This window comes from Mizuhopecten yessoensis, unplaced genomic scaffold, assembly GCF_002113885.1.
Source record: "Mizuhopecten yessoensis strain PY_sf001 unplaced genomic scaffold, ASM211388v2 scaffold10275, whole genome shotgun sequence".
Taxonomy (NCBI): Eukaryota; Metazoa; Mollusca; class Bivalvia; order Pectinida; family Pectinidae; genus Mizuhopecten; species Mizuhopecten yessoensis.
Window position 1 is genome coordinate 602984 of NW_018408465.1, and position 18204 is coordinate 621187.

The window sequence follows — 18204 nt, forward strand, 5'->3', positions numbered from 1 at the left end:
GGGGTCAAATGTCGTAAAATCTTCAAACAACTTCTTCTCAATAACCAAAAGGGCCAGGGTACTGAAATTAGGCCTGTAGCATGCTGGGATGAAGGACTACCAAGTTTGTTCAAATGAATGACCTTGACCAACTTTCAAGGTCACAGGGGTCAAATGTCGTACAATCTTCAAGCGACTTCTTTTCAATAAGCAAAAGGGCTAGGGTACTGAAATTGAGCCTGTAGCATGCTGGGATGAAGGACTACCATGTTAGTTCAAATGAATGACCTTGATCCACTTTCAACCTAATGTCCTCGTTCAACAATCAAGGTCAGAGGCATCATATGTTTAAATCTTTTAATAGGTTCTTATGAAATCTTTAGATTACAAGTGTTAGATTAATAACAGTTGAGCGATGCAGGCCCATTGGGCCTCTTGTCTTAAAGAGAAAATGGTAATAATAAATGTCTGATTTTTTTAATTTTTTTTCACATAAATGTATTAGAATATCAACAGCAAGTTTTTGTTGCATAATGTTGTTTTACTGTCTTCATGATTTCTGTCTTGTCTTAGAAAACTGCTGATAAAAATCAAGTGAAGTGGCACAGCAAGGTGCCTGTGGAAAATTTTAATTCTGACATTTATAAGGTTGTAATTCTAACAAAACTTATGACGAAAATGTTAAGAAGAGTTTAAAAACTGCTTCCTAAACGACCTTTTTCTTAGCTATATGTAAATATGAGAACAAGAGAATGTGTGTAAGGGTAAAATCTTCTTCATCTGTGAGATTTATCGATTTCTGGAGGATACACTTGTAAACTTGGCATGTTAGTATAACTACCGGTAGACTCCCATCTATCATACCCCAGCCACAGTGTACAGTTTTAGTTGTAAAACGTCTGTCTGGCCGTCGATCTGTGATCACAAAGGTTTCCAGACCATAGTTATGCCCCGAATACAAGAATATATGTGGCCATTATTGTGTTGTGATTTTTATGTTGTTGAGTTATATCATGGCTGTAGATACGTCCTGTGTTGTTTCAGTGTCCCACAATAACCTGTACTGCTCCTGTGTGTGGTATGTCATAGTGCTGTATATAATGTACGTCCTGTGTTGTTTCATTGCCCCACAATAACCTGTACTGCTCCTGTGTGTGGTATGTCATAATGCTGTATATAATGTGTGTCCTGTGTTGTTTCAGTGCCCCACAATAACTTGTACTGCTCCTGTGTGTGGTATGTCATAGTGCTGTATATAATCTGTGTCCTGTGTTGTTTCAGTGTCCCACAATAACCTGTACTGCTCCTGTGTGTGGTATGTCATAGTTCTGTATATAATGTGTGTCCTGTGTTGTTTCAGTGTCCCACAATACCCTGTACTGCTCCTGTGTGTGGTATGTCATAGTTCTGTATATAATGTGTGTCCTGTGTTGTTTCAGTGCCCCACAATAACCTGTACTACTCCTGTGTGTTGTATCTCATAGTGCTGTATATAATGTACGTCCTGTGTTGTTTCATTGCCCCAGAATAACCTGTACTGCTCCTGTGTGTGGTATGTCATAATGCTGTATATAATGTGTGTCCTGTGTTGTTTCAGTGCCCCACAATAACTTGTACTGCTCCTGTGTGTCGTATGTCATATTGCTGTATTTAATGTACGTCCTGTGTTGTTTCATTGCCCCACAATAACCTGTACTGCTCCTGTGTGTGGTATGTCATAGTTCTGTATATAATGTGTGTCCTGTGTTGTTTCAGTGCCCCACAATAACTTGCACTGCTCCTGTGTGTCGTATGTCATAGTGCTGTATATAATGTGTGTCCTGTGTTGTTTCAGTGTCCCACAATACCCTGTACTGCTCCTGTGTGTGGTATGTCATAGTTCTGTATATAATGTGTGTCCTGTGTTGTTTCAGTGCCCCACAATAACTTGTACTGCTCCTGTGTGTCGTATGTCATATTGCTGTATTTAATGTACGTCCTGTGTTGTTTCATTGCCCCACAATAACCTGTACTACTCCTGTGTGTTGTATGTCATAGTGCTGTATATAATGTACGTCCGGTGTTGTTTCAGTGCCCCACAATAACCTGTACTTCTCCTGTGTGTTGTATGTCATAGTGCTGTATATAATGTACGTCCGGTGTTGTTTCAGTGCCCCACAATAACCTGTACTACTCCTGTGTGTTGTATCTCATAGTGCTGTATATAATGTACGTCCTGTGTTGTTTCATTGCCCCAGAATAACCTGTACTGCTCCTGTGTGTGGTATGTCATAGTTCTGTATATAATGTGTGTCCTGTGTTGTTTCAGTGCCCCACAATAACCTGTACTACTCCTGTGTGTTGTATGTCATAGTGCTGTATATAATGTACGTCCTGTGTTGTTTCAGTGCCCCACAATAACCTGTACTGCTCCTGTGTGTCGTATGTCATATTCGCTGGTTGAAAATACTAAATAAAAGGGTCCAAAATTGGGAGTTGGCAAGTATGCTGTCTGTCATAGTATATTTGTGTGAGTCCTTTATTATATTCGTCTTCCATACTAACATATACTGTATTATTTCAGTTCTCCACGCTGACCCCCACCCATCCCATCCCATTCTAACCTATAGAAGAGCTGGAGTTTGTTCGCATTGTATGGCGTTACTGAACAGATATGTCATGCATTATTTCAGCAACCCACACTAACAAGTACTGTTGGAGTTATTTCCCCTGTATATGCCATGGCTAGGTATAGATTTATCCTGTATTATTTCAGTGTCCACACTTGCCTGTACAGTTGGAGTTATCTCCCCTCAAGGCTGTTTAGAAATTACCTGTATTATTTCAGTGCATTACACTTTTCTTTTTCCCTGTTTGTCATGCCTATATATATATATATGTCTTGTATTATTTTCAGTGCCCCATGCTAACCTGTACATGCTGGTAAACCCGATCCGACTCAACCTGGACTACCTGACACTGCTGTGGGTCAACTTCTTCATGCTGAACCTGTCCCAGTCAGTGGTAGGTTACCATATTCAACGTTAACCCCCCAATTAACAGTGACACTGGTATCGCAAAATATACATTAAGGTTTTATCATGATAGTGATTGAAAGACGATTTTTGCAAAATGCAAAAGGTGCACTTGGTTTGGTATTAACCCTTTCACCCCCTATGTAACTCTGGTAGACTCTACCATACATTGATCTGGATGAGTTCATTATGGTCTACAGTGGTGAAAGGGTTAACATAATAATTATATAATTTCTGTTTACAGCAATATTTTTTGTCATACTTTAATTTTTACCTTTTTTTCCTTCAATGATAAGGGCGAAATTGACACCGAATATTAATACACACCATATACCACTACCACATATAGTCATTACAGGTGAAATAAGTACGAAATTAACACTGGGAAAATATAGATTTTACCAGTGAAAGGCGAGTATTTGACTGGGATAAGGTTTTCTGGTATACAGTATAGAGGTTTTGACTGTTTTCAATCCATTTGTTATTACATGTAACAACAAATTTTTCCTGAAATGAAATAAAATCAACATGATGGAGTTTAGGATTTAATTTGATAAATTATTAATGATGTACACTAAGTATGGTTTTTGAGGTAAAATGATTGTTTTACATGTTTACGAATTTTAGACACCAGAGATGTTGGACGACACCCCTAAACAACACGTTGACATCAAGATTGAGGCCCTAATGCCAAGGGTAGGTACACTACACCAAGATTTATAGTGTGTTACTATCAAACATGAATCCAATAATTAGAAAACTTGAAAACTGGATCTACTGTAAACTTAATTCAGGGCTTTTTCACAATTAAAAAATGTTTTGGTCTAAATCAAGATTAAGCAAATTTAAGTTTCTGTTATTGCGCCTTACCGGAGATAAGTAATCACTGTGTGTCTGTCCACACTTTGGTTTTCCGGAGATTTTCCTGGAATGATTAACCTTTCTGAAATTTGGCAAGGTGATACATTGTGATATGTAGATGTGCGATAGGGGTTCGAAAAGGTTTTAAGGTCAAGGTCAAGGATGTTTAAAATTAGTCCATATGCATGGTCAGGCACATGACGGGACTCTTGCTGACCGGTCAGTGTTCTAATGGTTTACTACTGCATATATTATGGTAACGCTAATATACTAATCTGATAAAATTAGATAATGTGTTGAGGTTTGAGTGTACTAGAACTAGTATGTTCACAGTAGTTGTGAGGTTTATATATATATATGATACAACCAAGTCCTGGGCTACTATCTGGAGGTGACCATTCCTGTTTACAAAAAATTCTGTAAAACATTTTTGGAAACCAATGTTTGACTATATATACATTCATTATGTCTGAGATCAGTTGTGGTCAAGGTTGCACTTGTTGGGAATTTAGTGTCAACACATCTAAAAGTGGTCAGGATCACATGCGTAAGAAAAGCAATGCATTTGTCCAGTATAAGTCTTTTTTCTTGGCTTGCAATCGCTCTAGTGATTGAAGGAGCACTAATGCCGTCACGTCAACAGATTTGTTTTGCTGTCGACTTATAGTAATAATGAATTTAATTTTGTTGCAGGTGATAGTGTCGGCTGAGAAGAAGGTCGAGAGTCAGCCTGACAGGCCAGAGGGTGTTCAGTTACAAGTGTCCAAAATCTGTGTCACTAACACCCATGTAGAAGAACACACAGGCCGGGCAGATCTCGCTGAGGTGCTTCGTCAGTATAAGGACGGCCATCTCTTTACTTCCTTACAGTACCCTAACAACAACAATCCGCTGATAAGCCTGTCCCCTCACTTCAGTATGTTTGCTAACGGACAAGACAATGCTTATATGCAGCGTTATGCCAAAGACCTAGTGGCAGGTCGGTTACCCCAGGGCATTGAATCTCAGGCAGGGTCAGAAGCCATTGCCAAGCTCCTCAAAACCAACACCTTGAAGCGTAATGCTAGCTTTGATGTCTGGAGTGTGTGTGCCGATCAGGCATGGCTGGAGTTTGTAGGTGTGCCCGTTTCCAAGTCCCGCCCGATTCCTTTTGTGGAGTCGGTGCCAGTGTCTCTCTGGTTCTGCATGCCAATAGTGATGGACGAGGCAGAAACCAAACTCTGCCAAAATAACCAGCTTGATGTGGTCGGCATCAGTGGAAATAGCAGAAGGGGAAGTAGTAATGCCGGCTCCTTTCCGCCATCCCCAGACGGGGACCCATACAACTCCGTGTCTCCACAGAGAGACCGCCCAGCACGAAAACTTCTCAAGGAATATTACTCAACAGACAGCGAATCATACGACACAAGTCCCGACGACAATCCGTCATCTTGTGATAAAACGAACATATCCTTGAAACCCGAGGATAAAGGTCAGAGTTCACAGCTGGCCAACTACAACATTGTGGCTAAGGTTGGCGGGCCAGTAAAAGCCCAGATGAGTCATTCCCAGTACCTGTTTCTAATGAGACTTTTAGAATCTTTTACGGTCTTCCAAACTCAGTTGTCAGTGGATGTAGAACATTTCCTGGGAGTGTCCGACTCGCCCACCACATTTTCTGTCCCACTTGTGGTACCTGACCTGGAGTTTGTCATGGTGTGCCCTTATGTGGCAGAGTTACTTCCCTTCACACACAACATGCCTGCTAGCCCGTCTGGGGCAAGTCTACGAGACGGAGATCTGATGGAGGAGGGATATATGAAGGACGAAGGCTCTCAGCAGATTGACCTCGACCTAGGACTTGTAACAGAGGGTATGTAAAAACCATTGAATGAATGATAATCATATCAATGGGAAGGCACAATTGGACACATTTAAGAACTAACGTGGATGGACCTGTAGCAGGTAGATATTTAAAAATATGTAGATGGGAAAGGACAACCAGGTGAATGCTGTATGATAAATAAAATTTACAATGAAATGGGCAACTATAGAATGAGGGTACTGTACTTATCTTGCGACATAAGCCCGTCTTTGGTAATAAGCCCATCCATATCTATTGTAGTTTAGTAGAAATTCAAATCAATGCTATTTTATAGTCCAGTAATAAGCCCAACCCCCTTCTTTGAGTAAGAAATCATGTGTTGGCCTAATGGGAGATAAATTCAGTGATCAAATTATCTTGGAAACGAGGTAAGCCACATTACCATTGAATTTATTGCATACTCATGATGAGATAATGCAGGGATATATAGCAATTTTTGTTTCACTTTCTGTCATAACTCGAGCAACTTTGGATTTTGATAGTCAAAGAACAGTCGAACACATGTTTACAACAAAAGGGTACTAAATAAATCGCTTGTTTGTAACAAGTTGTAAAAGATTGATAGATCTAAATATTAAGTTGTGAATAATGTACAGACACTTTTTCTTTTTACGTTTTAGATGAGGACATTAGGGTCAATGATAGCATTGTGGACTCTGGGTCACAGTGCTCCTCCCACACAGCCATCTCCAAGTCCCTCAGCGATTCCAAGATCCAGTGTCACACGGGCTTGGGGCTGACGGGAGTCGAGGAACACAGCAACCAAGGGATGTTTGTGTCGGCCCAGATATCCCACTCAAGTCAGGGCCTCGCCGACAACCACCACGATTCCTCGTCTGGCTACGACTCCAGCTTTGGATCTCGTGGATCAGGTTCCCAGCAAATGAAGAAATCGGCCAACAAGGCAGCTGATCAGATGAAAAAATCATTCACATCTGCCTTGTCCGGTATTACTGGTCTGACGGACAAAATTAAAGCGAAAATAGACTCAAACGAAGAAATTGACGATTGTGATACCATGAGTATAAGAACGGACAACTCTGACGACGACCTAGACTTTGAGATGTTGAATTTAGAGGAAACCGAGATGCCTGCGTTTCACCACCCTAATATTGGAGCATCGGAGACAGCGTCATCCACCGACACAGATATGCAGGACGATATGTCCAGCTTATACGCTGAGAGCTCTGCGGCCACAAAGGGCAGAGAACTGGTGAGTCGGAGAATAATTATGAATTAATTGTGAATTTAGATAGACTGAAGATCTATTTCTTGAGAGCTATTTCTTCAGGACGGACATTTCAATAACGATTCTGTTTGTTACTTTTAAAACTTCCACTAGCCCAATGCCCAGATCTAGCAAATTTTATTTTAGGGCTAGAGAAAATTTTCAGAATTTAGTATGAGTTATTTGTGAAAATCTGCCTGTGGGTTATTACTGTCATTATGATATTATACAACCCTGTTTTATATCTTGTTCTTATAATTTCATTCTTTTCATAATGGTAATAACCTTTGAAAAACACAATATCAACTTTATTAAACGTAAAAAAAGAACTTGAATAAGTTTCCTTGCCTGCAGGTTTCAGTGATTGCATTTCGTGTGCGGGGTTCTGAGATTCTGATGCAAAATGATGGAAGTGATACAGCGATTCGGATCCAGACACGCCACCTCAGCACCAACCAGCCTGGTAACATGTACTATGAGGACTTCTACAACAAGTTCACCTCCACACCAGGTCCGCACACCGGTTAAATATACCGCATCTGCTAATCTCATTTATATTGATCACATAACAAGGAAATAAAACATTATGTTCTCCTGACACACTTGAGTTTCCCCGTTCATATTTCCTTTATTTGGAAATTCTCTAGAAAATAAGGAAAATGTACGTACTACAACTGAGTTGCTAATGACAACAGATGACAACAATAGCACAGAAGCCTGATCATCTCAACTGTTGTCTTTTTTTAGTATAATAAAATATTGTTTGCCCTTTCAGGGAAACACGATTCTTTGTTTCCTCTCAATTAATTATGTTTTATCCTGGCAAACCTGATTCATCAAGGGGAAACCAATAACTGCAGGGGAAATAAATGAATTTTATTATTCAAAGAAAACCCTCAAAGCTCAGGTTTTCTTTATTATTTTTCTTTATGATACTCTCAAGCTTGCTTGTTTCATTAGTTGGAGAGTATGTTGTTAATGTATTATGTTATATTTTGCTCGTACTCAGGAATGTTTGGCCAGAGCGAGATTTCACCAGATGATCTGAAAACCTTCACAATCAAACTGAAGATTGTGTCCGGACCAGGAGCTGATGCCGAGTTACCAATCACGACGCAGACAGATTCACCGGGCTACCTAAGTGTAATGGCAGAGAAGTGTGGACTCGCCTTCAACACCTCCAGTCTCGCTAACATGGCCAAATTTGTGGAGGACGAATCGACCGGGCAAGCCCTACCGATGCATGTCACAGTCAGCGACTTCAACCTATCGCTGAAGGTCAGGCTGCAGTGTTCGCCTCTTATTATTGTCACGAAAGGCTAAACTTTTCAAAATAAAATTACTAAAGCTTGAAGTAATGTTAGCTTAAGAAATTATGTAATTAGTTTCGGAGTATTATTAGGAACATATCTGTTAACCTTCACATACAAGTAAATAGGTTGTTATAGGGGAGACAACCATCCATATTTTCCGATAGAATACTGTATAACGGGGAACTTTCGCCTAGACAAATATTCGCCCTTTGCCGATCAAATCCAAGTTCGCTTAGTGTTAATTTCGCCGTTCAAAGGTAATAACTATTTATCAAATAGGTAACCTATTTTACTGTGTAATAAGGCCATGTCATAAATGTGGTATTACACACGTGTAATAAAACCTAAAGGTGCTGCGATTGGTCAAAACCGTGGGAACATATTCCTACACCACTAAAGGTACTTCTTTAATTTACTACACCATATGCTACATTTACTGTTATTTCAAATGAATTTGAAATGTATATTCTAGTATTACTTTCATTGCATTTAAAACTAATTTGCACTGCGCTGAACGACAATACTATGATTGGAGTAGTCAGTGCTTTGGTTTTGACTATATAGAGTCAGCTGGGAACACATAATCGTGTTTGAATTTTTGATTTTTTTTTTCAAATTATGAATGTTATGTGATAAATAGAATCTTACATTCGTGTATCAAAATTATTTACCTTGTTTAATAAATTCAATATGACATGGACACTCCTGTAAAACCCTCTATATATTACATGTTGTGTACTAATATTCGCTCTCATGATAAATTCAGGAGGGCGAAAGTGAAACTGCAGGGAAAATTTCCCAGTATTCAGTACTCGGAAAGTTGTGTATCATATGTAATAATTAAAGAACTTAATCATCAGGGCCCCGAGGTAGCAGTATACAGTAGAAATGGCCCGACTCTGATAAACAAGGCACATGTCGAGGAAATGTAAACACAGCGGATTTACCCTACACAACACATGTATACATGTATATATATTTGTAAACTGCATTACATTTACAATACATATAAAGTACTGAGAAGTGTATAAACCTCTTTTTTCTATGTATGTCACTTGTGTGAAAACCATGGTTACCACATCAAAAATTACCAAAAAATGCCAAAAATTGCTATTTTTGACCCAAAATTTGACCCCCGCAACTAGGATTTTTTTCCCTAAGTTCTGTCTGAAATTGTAAAGCTAGCTTTTCATGTGTAGGCACCTTTTCAGATTATGGCCAAAATTTTATTCTCGAACCAAAAAAATCTTCTCTTTTTTTTACAAATGTGAAGCTCACATAGCCCACTTCATCATGCTTATACCAATTTTAGTACAGTTTTATTTTTATATTTTTTTTACATATCATTATACATGGGATAGCCATTTAACAAAAATATCACCCATGGCCACAACCCTCTACTGTATACTGCTACCTGAAACTATCATTAAGCTAAAATGTTGTTAAAAGGGAATCGTTAACTCTAAACAACAGTAATGACGTTGTTAAATTTTAATGAGTCGCTGTCCATGCTTATACAACATTGTTAGCTCATGATCAACAAAACATTTTTGAAAAACGGGGCTCAGAACTAGGTCATGCCTTATGTTACTTTTCTTAAGTTCTGTCTCTGACTGATGAAATTTTCCGCTATTCCTGTCGCAGGCTTATTTTGATGAAGTATTTTATTTATTTCAAGGATGATGCTCCAAAGCCCAATATACCACCTGGTCCCCCTATGGAGTGTATGGTCCACAAGCTGGCCATATCTCGTGGGTACGACGGCATCTTCCATTTAACAGGTAAATATTGTGTTAAAAAAATACAGTTTGATTTTATAGATTAAGAGAAATCATTTCTTTTGTATCAGAACTTAGATGACAAATTATTGAAGTCATGGAATAATTCAAAATGTGGTGTCGGGTTCTTATTAGCATCAGAAAAGCTTTAATTGTAAGAAGATTAAAAAATATACACCTGTTATCTTTCTACAAAGATTTACTTTCATGCTGTATTTGGGTATTTACCTGTACTATTTTCTGTACCTGGTATTCAATATGACGTCTGTTTAAAATAAAGGTAGGTTAATATAATTTAGCCATCAATTCATCACTTCAAAACTGAAAAAATAGCTATTGATGATATTAAAGATTGTGAGCTACGATTTTATCAAATTTGTAATTCTTATTTCAGCCGAGTCCGTCTTGTCAAGCGGCCCTGAAACAAAAGAGTTGTCAGGACAACAGACGGAGGACAAGGAGGAAGGGAGACCATCGTCACCTTCGCATCAGTCCTTGTTATTAGAGAATCAACAACTCAAGAAATCTTTACAGGAAATGTCTAATCTCCTACAAAGCCAAAAACAGTTAAATCGAAAAGTGCAACAAGATATGGAAAGTATACAAAAAGAAAACGAAAACCTGCAAAGTAAACTGTATAAGATTTCATTACCAAGTAATGGCACCAACGACAGCGAGATTCATGCGAACGCGGTGATAGCTGAGAATCTGAAACTCCAGCAAAAGATCATCGTTCAGGAAGACGAGATCAGTACCCTGACAAAGGAAAAGGATTCTCTACTTGACACGCTCAAACTTCTACAGGATGAACTGTTTCAGTCTGAGTCGCGGCGACGACACATCGACCATCACAGTTAACCACAGCTTGGGCTACGCAAATAGTGCTGGCTCGTAACGGATGGGTTTATCTGAGGGAGAATGTTGCCAGGGTGACAGTTCTGTATGCAAGTGTTGTCATGGGGATTGTTGAAAGATATGAATGAGAGACTGTTGCCATGGCAATCAACCATATAACGAATGAGAGTTTATCTTAACATGACTGAGAGTTGACACGATGATTTGTTTTATCATATCACTGTGTTGTTGGTGGAAATTGTTTGGTATCCAGAATTTTGTCTGTACTATAATCTTTTTCCATATGGGTAAGATGATGTACATTTTATGCCATATGGATTTAAATCATGCCTGTGATGTATAATCATGGGTACTATTCATATTTTGTGTAACCACGGAGACTTTACATACTTTTAAGTAGCCATTATAGTACTCTTACTTAGTGTGACCATGGTTATTGTCATTCTTTGTGTGACCACGAATACAACTCTTACTATTCAAAACCATGGAGATTCCTTTTACTTTGTATAGTCATGATACTACTCTTGTATTGTGTAACCATGGATACTCCTCCTACTTTGTGTAACCATGGATACTAGTCTTACTTGGTGTAACCTTGGATACTCGTATTTTGTGTAACCATGGATACTCCTCAAACTTTGTGTAAACATGGATACTCCTCATACTTTGTGTAACCATGGATACTCCTCAAACTTTGTGTAACCATGGATACTCCTCTAACTTTGTGTAACCATGGATACTAGTCTTTCTTGGTGTAACCCTGGATATTCATATTTTGTGTAACCATAGATACTCCTCAAATTTTGTGTAACCATGGATACTAGTCTTTCTTGGTGTAACCTTGGATACTTATATTTTGTGTAACCATGGATACTCATATTTTGTGTAACCATGGATAATCCTTATACTATGTGTAACCATGGATACTCAATCTTTGTTTAGTTATGTATATTTCTAATTCTTTGTGTTACCATGGATACTAATGTTACTTCCTGTAACCATTGATACTCATATTTTGTGTAACCATGGATACTTTTCCTTTGTGTAACTATGGTTACTCTTTATACATTTTGTAATCATGGATACCCTCTTGTTATTTGAAACCATGGATACTATCAAGGCACAATTTCGGTCCCCCATTTCAAAAAATAATGTAATTGTTAAGATAATCGATCAGACCATTGCATTATGATGGACAGGGGGAGAAATTTGTGAACAGCGAAGACTTATTTTCACCTGTAATAGCCCTGAGTAACATTAGTCTGAACAATATGAATGCTAGTCATGGGACTGTGATTATGCTAGAAGAAACTTTAAAGAGTGCCATTGACTGTTTCACAACAAAACTAGTTGAGGTTAGTACTTGCTTGACATGTTATAAAAATTGTATAGTTATAGAAGAGTGTAATATTTGTGTGAATTTTGAAAACCAATAAGTTATTATAGTTTATCCCTTTTGATACATTTCATTCTCTTGACTTATTCAAAATACTGATTTTGGTTGCGTAATACAGGATGATTGTGTGATACTTATTGCTTATTTATGTTCATTAAGAAGCTTTTCTGTGTTAAGTTGACCTTGTAGCAATATTAAGATGTTAGTGCTAGTAGTTGCCATTGAATATAGATCCTGCCTTTAGTATTGACGGGGGCTCTGAATTATGAATGTTACCAGAAGATCATCGGCAATAATGTTGAGCGTAAATAGTGTCAAATCTGTAATGCGTTTACCATAAGGCCTGAATTAAAATATTAAATATTTGCCGTAAACTGACCGACCATCAAAAATAGGCCTTATATTCCAACAAGTTGTACAACCATTTATATCTCTCCACATAGACAATTATTGAATTTCAGATCCTTGAAGTTGATTATTTATAGTACGTTAATTTTGTTTTATTTTTCGTTTGCAAAAGGTTTGTTTGCAAATTGCTTTAATTCAAGCATAAAGTTAATATACCAGTGACTTATACACTGGTAATAGCATCATTTAAATACCCTGTAGTAAGCAATGACAATGAGCGTGATATCTTACCATATTTATCCAACAATAAGCCCATGCCTGTTAATAAGCCCATCCATATATATTGCAATTCAGTAGAAACGAACAACAAATTTTAATTAATTAACCTTCCCCTTCTTTGAGTTAGAGATTATGTGATTAGGAATTTATGTTGTTGTTTTTTTTCTTTAATGTATTTATTTTTCTTTTCGTCTTTTGTCTTCCATTCAAGTAAACAAGTAATGAATGTATATCTCAAACATGAGGACAATGGACTAACAGTTTTATCAGAAAATTTTAGAATTCAATGATTTTGGGGTGGCCTTAGGCCAGTAAAAAGTGTGAATTATTTTTCCCACTGCAAAAAGTTTTCTAATGAGTGGGTTTCTGTATCTGGTTATGTCCCCTTGGCAGATAATGAGTCTTTATCAGGTTGCATCACCAGAGTAGATTAAGAGTCTATATCACCCCCCAGGGTAGAAGCATAATAAAAGAAACATTCTTTATGAATGATATGATAAATAATATGTCCAATGACAGCCAATGTAATGCTTAAAGTAAACATAGATAGAAGTGCCATGCTTTTGTCTTCAAATAGCTGTAACACTGTAAGCCTATATTGGTGCATTATATACATGTATAATAATTTCCTTGAGTCTTCAGTACTGTGTACAACTATCTTAATCCCCTTTTATACCAAGAAGTTGTTTGAAGTCAGTTTCACATGCGAACAATTTAGTGTATGAGTGTTGCAATTTTAATTAAAAAAAAAAAAAAATATCATAATTTACCTCATTTTGAAGACCTATTCCTAAAGGAATATGTTTTTGAATAGTATTGCTTCTACAAACTCCGCAGAATTTGAAACTGTGTGTCCCATGTGTGTTAAGGTGGCTTATGTTAAACTCATGTGTACACAGCCAAGCTGTAAAAGTGATGCTTTTTCACTGTATTAACATATCTTATTAATTTCATACTTTTTGTTTGTGATTTCTGTTTGTATATTTTTGTTTTGTCTAACCATTGATAATGGATAAACATTATGTTATTGTGTTATTCAAGAATCTGTTGCCATTTTATCCTTGGTTGTATTTTGTATTTTTCCCACAATAAGCCCACATCTGGTAATAAGCCCACTCATATACTTCGAAATGCCAACAAATGCTATTTCGGTGTCCTGTAAAACGCCGGTCCAGCTACTATGAGTTAGAGATTATGTGTTGCCCGTTGGCTTATTGAAAGATAAAAACAGACCATGTTTTATCAATGGTGTCCCATAAAATGTCGTCGGATTTATCGGAGTGACAATCTGACCAATGATGAAATCCTATATTAACATAATAGCTAGGATACCGGTAACATAAATGTTTTAATCAGAATGCTTTCATAATATAAATATATATATAGTAACCCTATAGTTTGATTTTAGCAATAATGAATTTACAATCACAGTTGATGATAATGCATAGCTTTCTGCAAGGAGACATATTTCTGATCCCTTTTTTTAGTATTTTTTATTTATTTATTTCTATCAGATTTACATTATAGTGTTTGAAATATATATTATTTTCCGTTAACTCATTCACCACTGCAATTTCATAATGAACTATTCCAACCTTTGAGTTGGAGGAGTTCAAATGTGTCTTCAGGGGTGAATGAGTTAAGCTAATGATGCCTCCCCCTGCTGCGATCATGAATTTTTGCATGTAACTCCGTTATAAGAATACATGTCTTGAAAGTCGAAAAGTCATCAGATTTTACTTGTGGATAGATCATAATTACTACACCAATATATCAAATGTAGGTCACCGTGACCTAGATTTTCTGCTTCACTGACTTTTGGTAGACTTAACATTTCGCTCAGTTTCTTTAGTAAAATTTGCTTCTGACTCTTATTTAGATCAAAGTGGGAGCAGGGATGTATTTATGATTTACAACCATTTTAGTAGTTTTATTTTCCTGTATGCCGTTAGTCCAATGTTATAGGTCAAACACAAAAATGATCATACTTCAATGTTTATAATCTTTAAAACAATCAAACACAAACGTTTTTGATCTGTAAAATGAAAATGAATACACAAATATGTCCCAGTTTTTTACCTCTAAATTAATCATACACAAACAATCCTGGTCACATGACTAGCACATCACGTTTTAAACCTGCCTACGACAAATCAAGCACAGCCTATGTTTGGTCTGTGAGGAAGCTAACATAAGAGTTCACTACATTTACAAACTTCCTTGATCTCTATCTAAAAACACATAAATGCCATATCCTGGAAGTGCTCACACCTTAGGATCATTTTATTTTGTCATGTACTAACTGAAGAAACCCAGCAGTAGGGTTTTTCAAAATTTAATTTTCTCATTTTAGAGAAATTTTGTTTGTATAGTCGTAATATGAGAATTTTCCATCAATAAAATGGTTTTACTTTGTAGATTTGTTTTCTGCACATTGTTTGTAGATAATAATTGTACGATATGGCTAAGATTAATTTTTCTGTTATTTTTTTTGATAATTATTTTGTCAATTGAAATAATATTTTTGAAAAAATAAATTTGATTTGAAATTTACACAAAATTGCACTTAAAGATGGTTTTATTCCCCGATCAGATGTGACAAGGTATGGGGTCACCTGCCCATCAACACGGGTTTTCTCCAGGTTCTCTGGTTATTCCCACATTAAGAACTCCTGGGCGCTACCATCTAGGCCAACAAGAGCAATTGATATAATTTAAAAAGAACTTGTTTTGCAATTGATGTAAACTAGTAATTAAAGTTTAATTTTAAAATGATTGATCCCTAGCCCCCAGTATTTGTCTTTCCCAAAATCTATCTAACCATATTTGCCATATTTAGTGCCCAGGGCATGTGAAATTTATGGCCGAAGGGGATTTTTTTTAGGATAACAAAACTTCAATAATGATAATTGCTACATGTAACAGCAACTATAACACCTGGACACATTCCAAGCAAGAAGTCCAAAATTGTTCACACTCTTTTTCTAAAACACTTGTCAGATCACCAGTCTCCAGTGTCTGACACAAATTGTATAGTGTTTTGTTAACTACAGTTGACAAGGATGGTGGGTATGTTTGGAAAAGGGGGTGCTTATATCATTAGTGCAAACAAAGGGAAGGGTTTTCAAAGGGGAAGGGCGCTCATTACACCAAATACGGTAACCACTTACCCAAGATATCCGGTTATCCATCATTCTTCACCCACAATCTGTGAGCAGCAATCTATTATGGTGTATTCGTTGACTGTATTACCTCTTATTTGTTGAAATATTTTGTAGTTGCTCAATATTTATTATTTAATATATTTTGTTATAACTATGTAGGCAAATGAAATGTATTGTTGCTGTCATTCATTGTCCATAGTTTGTCAAGAAAAAAGTCGGATCCATATAGTTTAAGGATTCATGTACCAAAGAATAAATATAAGTTGGAAACAGTTTAACAGTCATGACAGTTAGCTTTGATATATCATTTCTTATGAAGCAAAACTGGACTGGGTCGATCGTCGGTGACCAGGTACCTCAATTAGTAGAGCGTCCAGCTAGAGTTTGGAGGGTTCTCGGTTCGAGACCTGGGCTGGCCATGCAATTTTCCATCTCATGTTACACTGAAAAGAAAAAAACTCCTTACCCGACTTTTATGAAAAATTATTAAATTTTAAATAAGCAAAAAAAATCAACAATGTTGCAACTAAGACATACCAGGTTTTGTAACCTGCTGTGGTTTTAACCAACTGGGCTACTTGATCAGGATAGTACCTTGACCCGATCCCACTACAGTAATATATCCAAAACAAAATTAAGGGGAGGTTACTCTATGTGTGAAAACTACAGTAGAACTCTCTAGTGTTCTGTCTGCAGTTGGACAATGATCCTTATGTCTCACTCACTTTTGGCCTGTGTCGCTGAAATCTTGTTAGTCTGGCTAAAAATTAAGTTTAATCAGTCTGGTTTGAACCTTGTGAGTCCAGCTAATGCCCCATGTAGAGTTTACAACATCAAGACTAAGTTGGCTTTATCAGCTGTAAACAAGTAATGACAGCGAAAATTAGTATATACAATATCCTCGATGCTCCAGGGGTTACACTCAGTTAGCTCTCTGCACCCCTGGATTATGTCATTGCAAAATTGAGGGCATGCGGCTAGCAATTTGATTGGTATCAGGTAAAAAAAAGCCTGATCAGTCGCTAGGCTGATACCTTAATTTGTCCTTTACAGTGTAGCAACAACCGACTTCAAAGACAGTGAATTTTACCGTTAGTGTTTCGATTTTGCTATGACATATTCCAGGGGTGTAGAGAGCGTAAGTGACTGTAACCCCTGGAGTATCGAGGATGTATGTACAATAATACTGGAGACAAACGACCCAAGCTACTCGGGATGGAAGTATCATTTCGCTGTTTCTAGTACATTTTGTTACTTTTTCTGCTATATACCTATGCAATTTTGTTTTATTTATAGAACTAGAGTAGAAAATGATAATGCTATACTTACTCTCTGTCAGTGTCTACAATTATTTTCTTCATTTCTTGTCTTTTATCATTATATTGAAAAAAAAGGCCATATCTGTATGTGATACAATACTATTCGAATGAGAGTTAAAACACCTGTACCAAAGAAAGCATTACACTCGTTAAATCATATTTCCTAAAAGACTACTGTATACCAGGACATTTTCTCTGCAGTTAAACTTAACCTCTCTTTCAACCTTAATTCATAATGAGGATGAATTTATCATTATTGCAAGTACTAGTCCTCACATACCATATACACTGTGTATAATAACATACTAACATTTGAATAAGGGTGAAAATAACAATTCACAAATATGGATTCTTAATGCTTCAGGCAAATATTGTCCTAAAATTTTGTCTGTGCAAAAGTTTTTCGGTAACAATATGTCTTTTGAAATCAATATAAAAGAGATGCAATTCAAGTAGTATTTATATCTTGTTCCTGAGCATAATATCTTGATGGAAACACCGTTGAACATGGAATCCTAATGGAAAGGTGTTGACACATATTACTGTTATCCTGATGGGAAGGCCTTGACACTTGTTACTGTCATCCTGATGGTAAGGCCTTGACACATGTTACTGTCATCCTGATGGTAAGGCCTTGACACATGTTACTGTTATCCTGATGGGAAGGCCTTAATTGACACTTGTTACTGTCATCCTGATGGTAAGGCCTTGACACATGTTACTGTCATCCTGATGGTAAGGCCTTGACACATGTTACTGTAATTCAGATGGTAAGGCCTTGACACATGTTACTGTCATTCAGATGG

General features: G+C 37.1%; 1 protein-coding gene across 2 annotated transcripts in view; it reads left to right on the forward strand.

Moving 5' to 3' along the window:
* Nucleotides 1-14459, forward strand: part of LOC110459969 (UHRF1-binding protein 1-like) — a 94693-nt gene extending 80234 nt beyond the window's left edge. For both annotated transcript variants that reach the window (XM_021512548.1, XM_021512549.1), the window contains 8 exons: nt 2876-2982; nt 3621-3689; nt 4548-5706; nt 6339-6931; nt 7301-7457; nt 7956-8224; nt 9938-10040; nt 10432-14459. In XM_021512548.1, coding sequence (XP_021368223.1) covers nt 2876-2982; nt 3621-3689; nt 4548-5706; nt 6339-6931; nt 7301-7457; nt 7956-8224; nt 9938-10040; nt 10432-10895 — 2921 coding nt within the window. In that variant the 3' untranslated portion in view covers nt 10896-14459. The remainder of the gene's footprint in view (nt 1-2875; nt 2983-3620; nt 3690-4547; nt 5707-6338; nt 6932-7300; nt 7458-7955; nt 8225-9937; nt 10041-10431) is intronic.
* Nucleotides 14460-18204: the final 3745 nt, after the last annotated feature.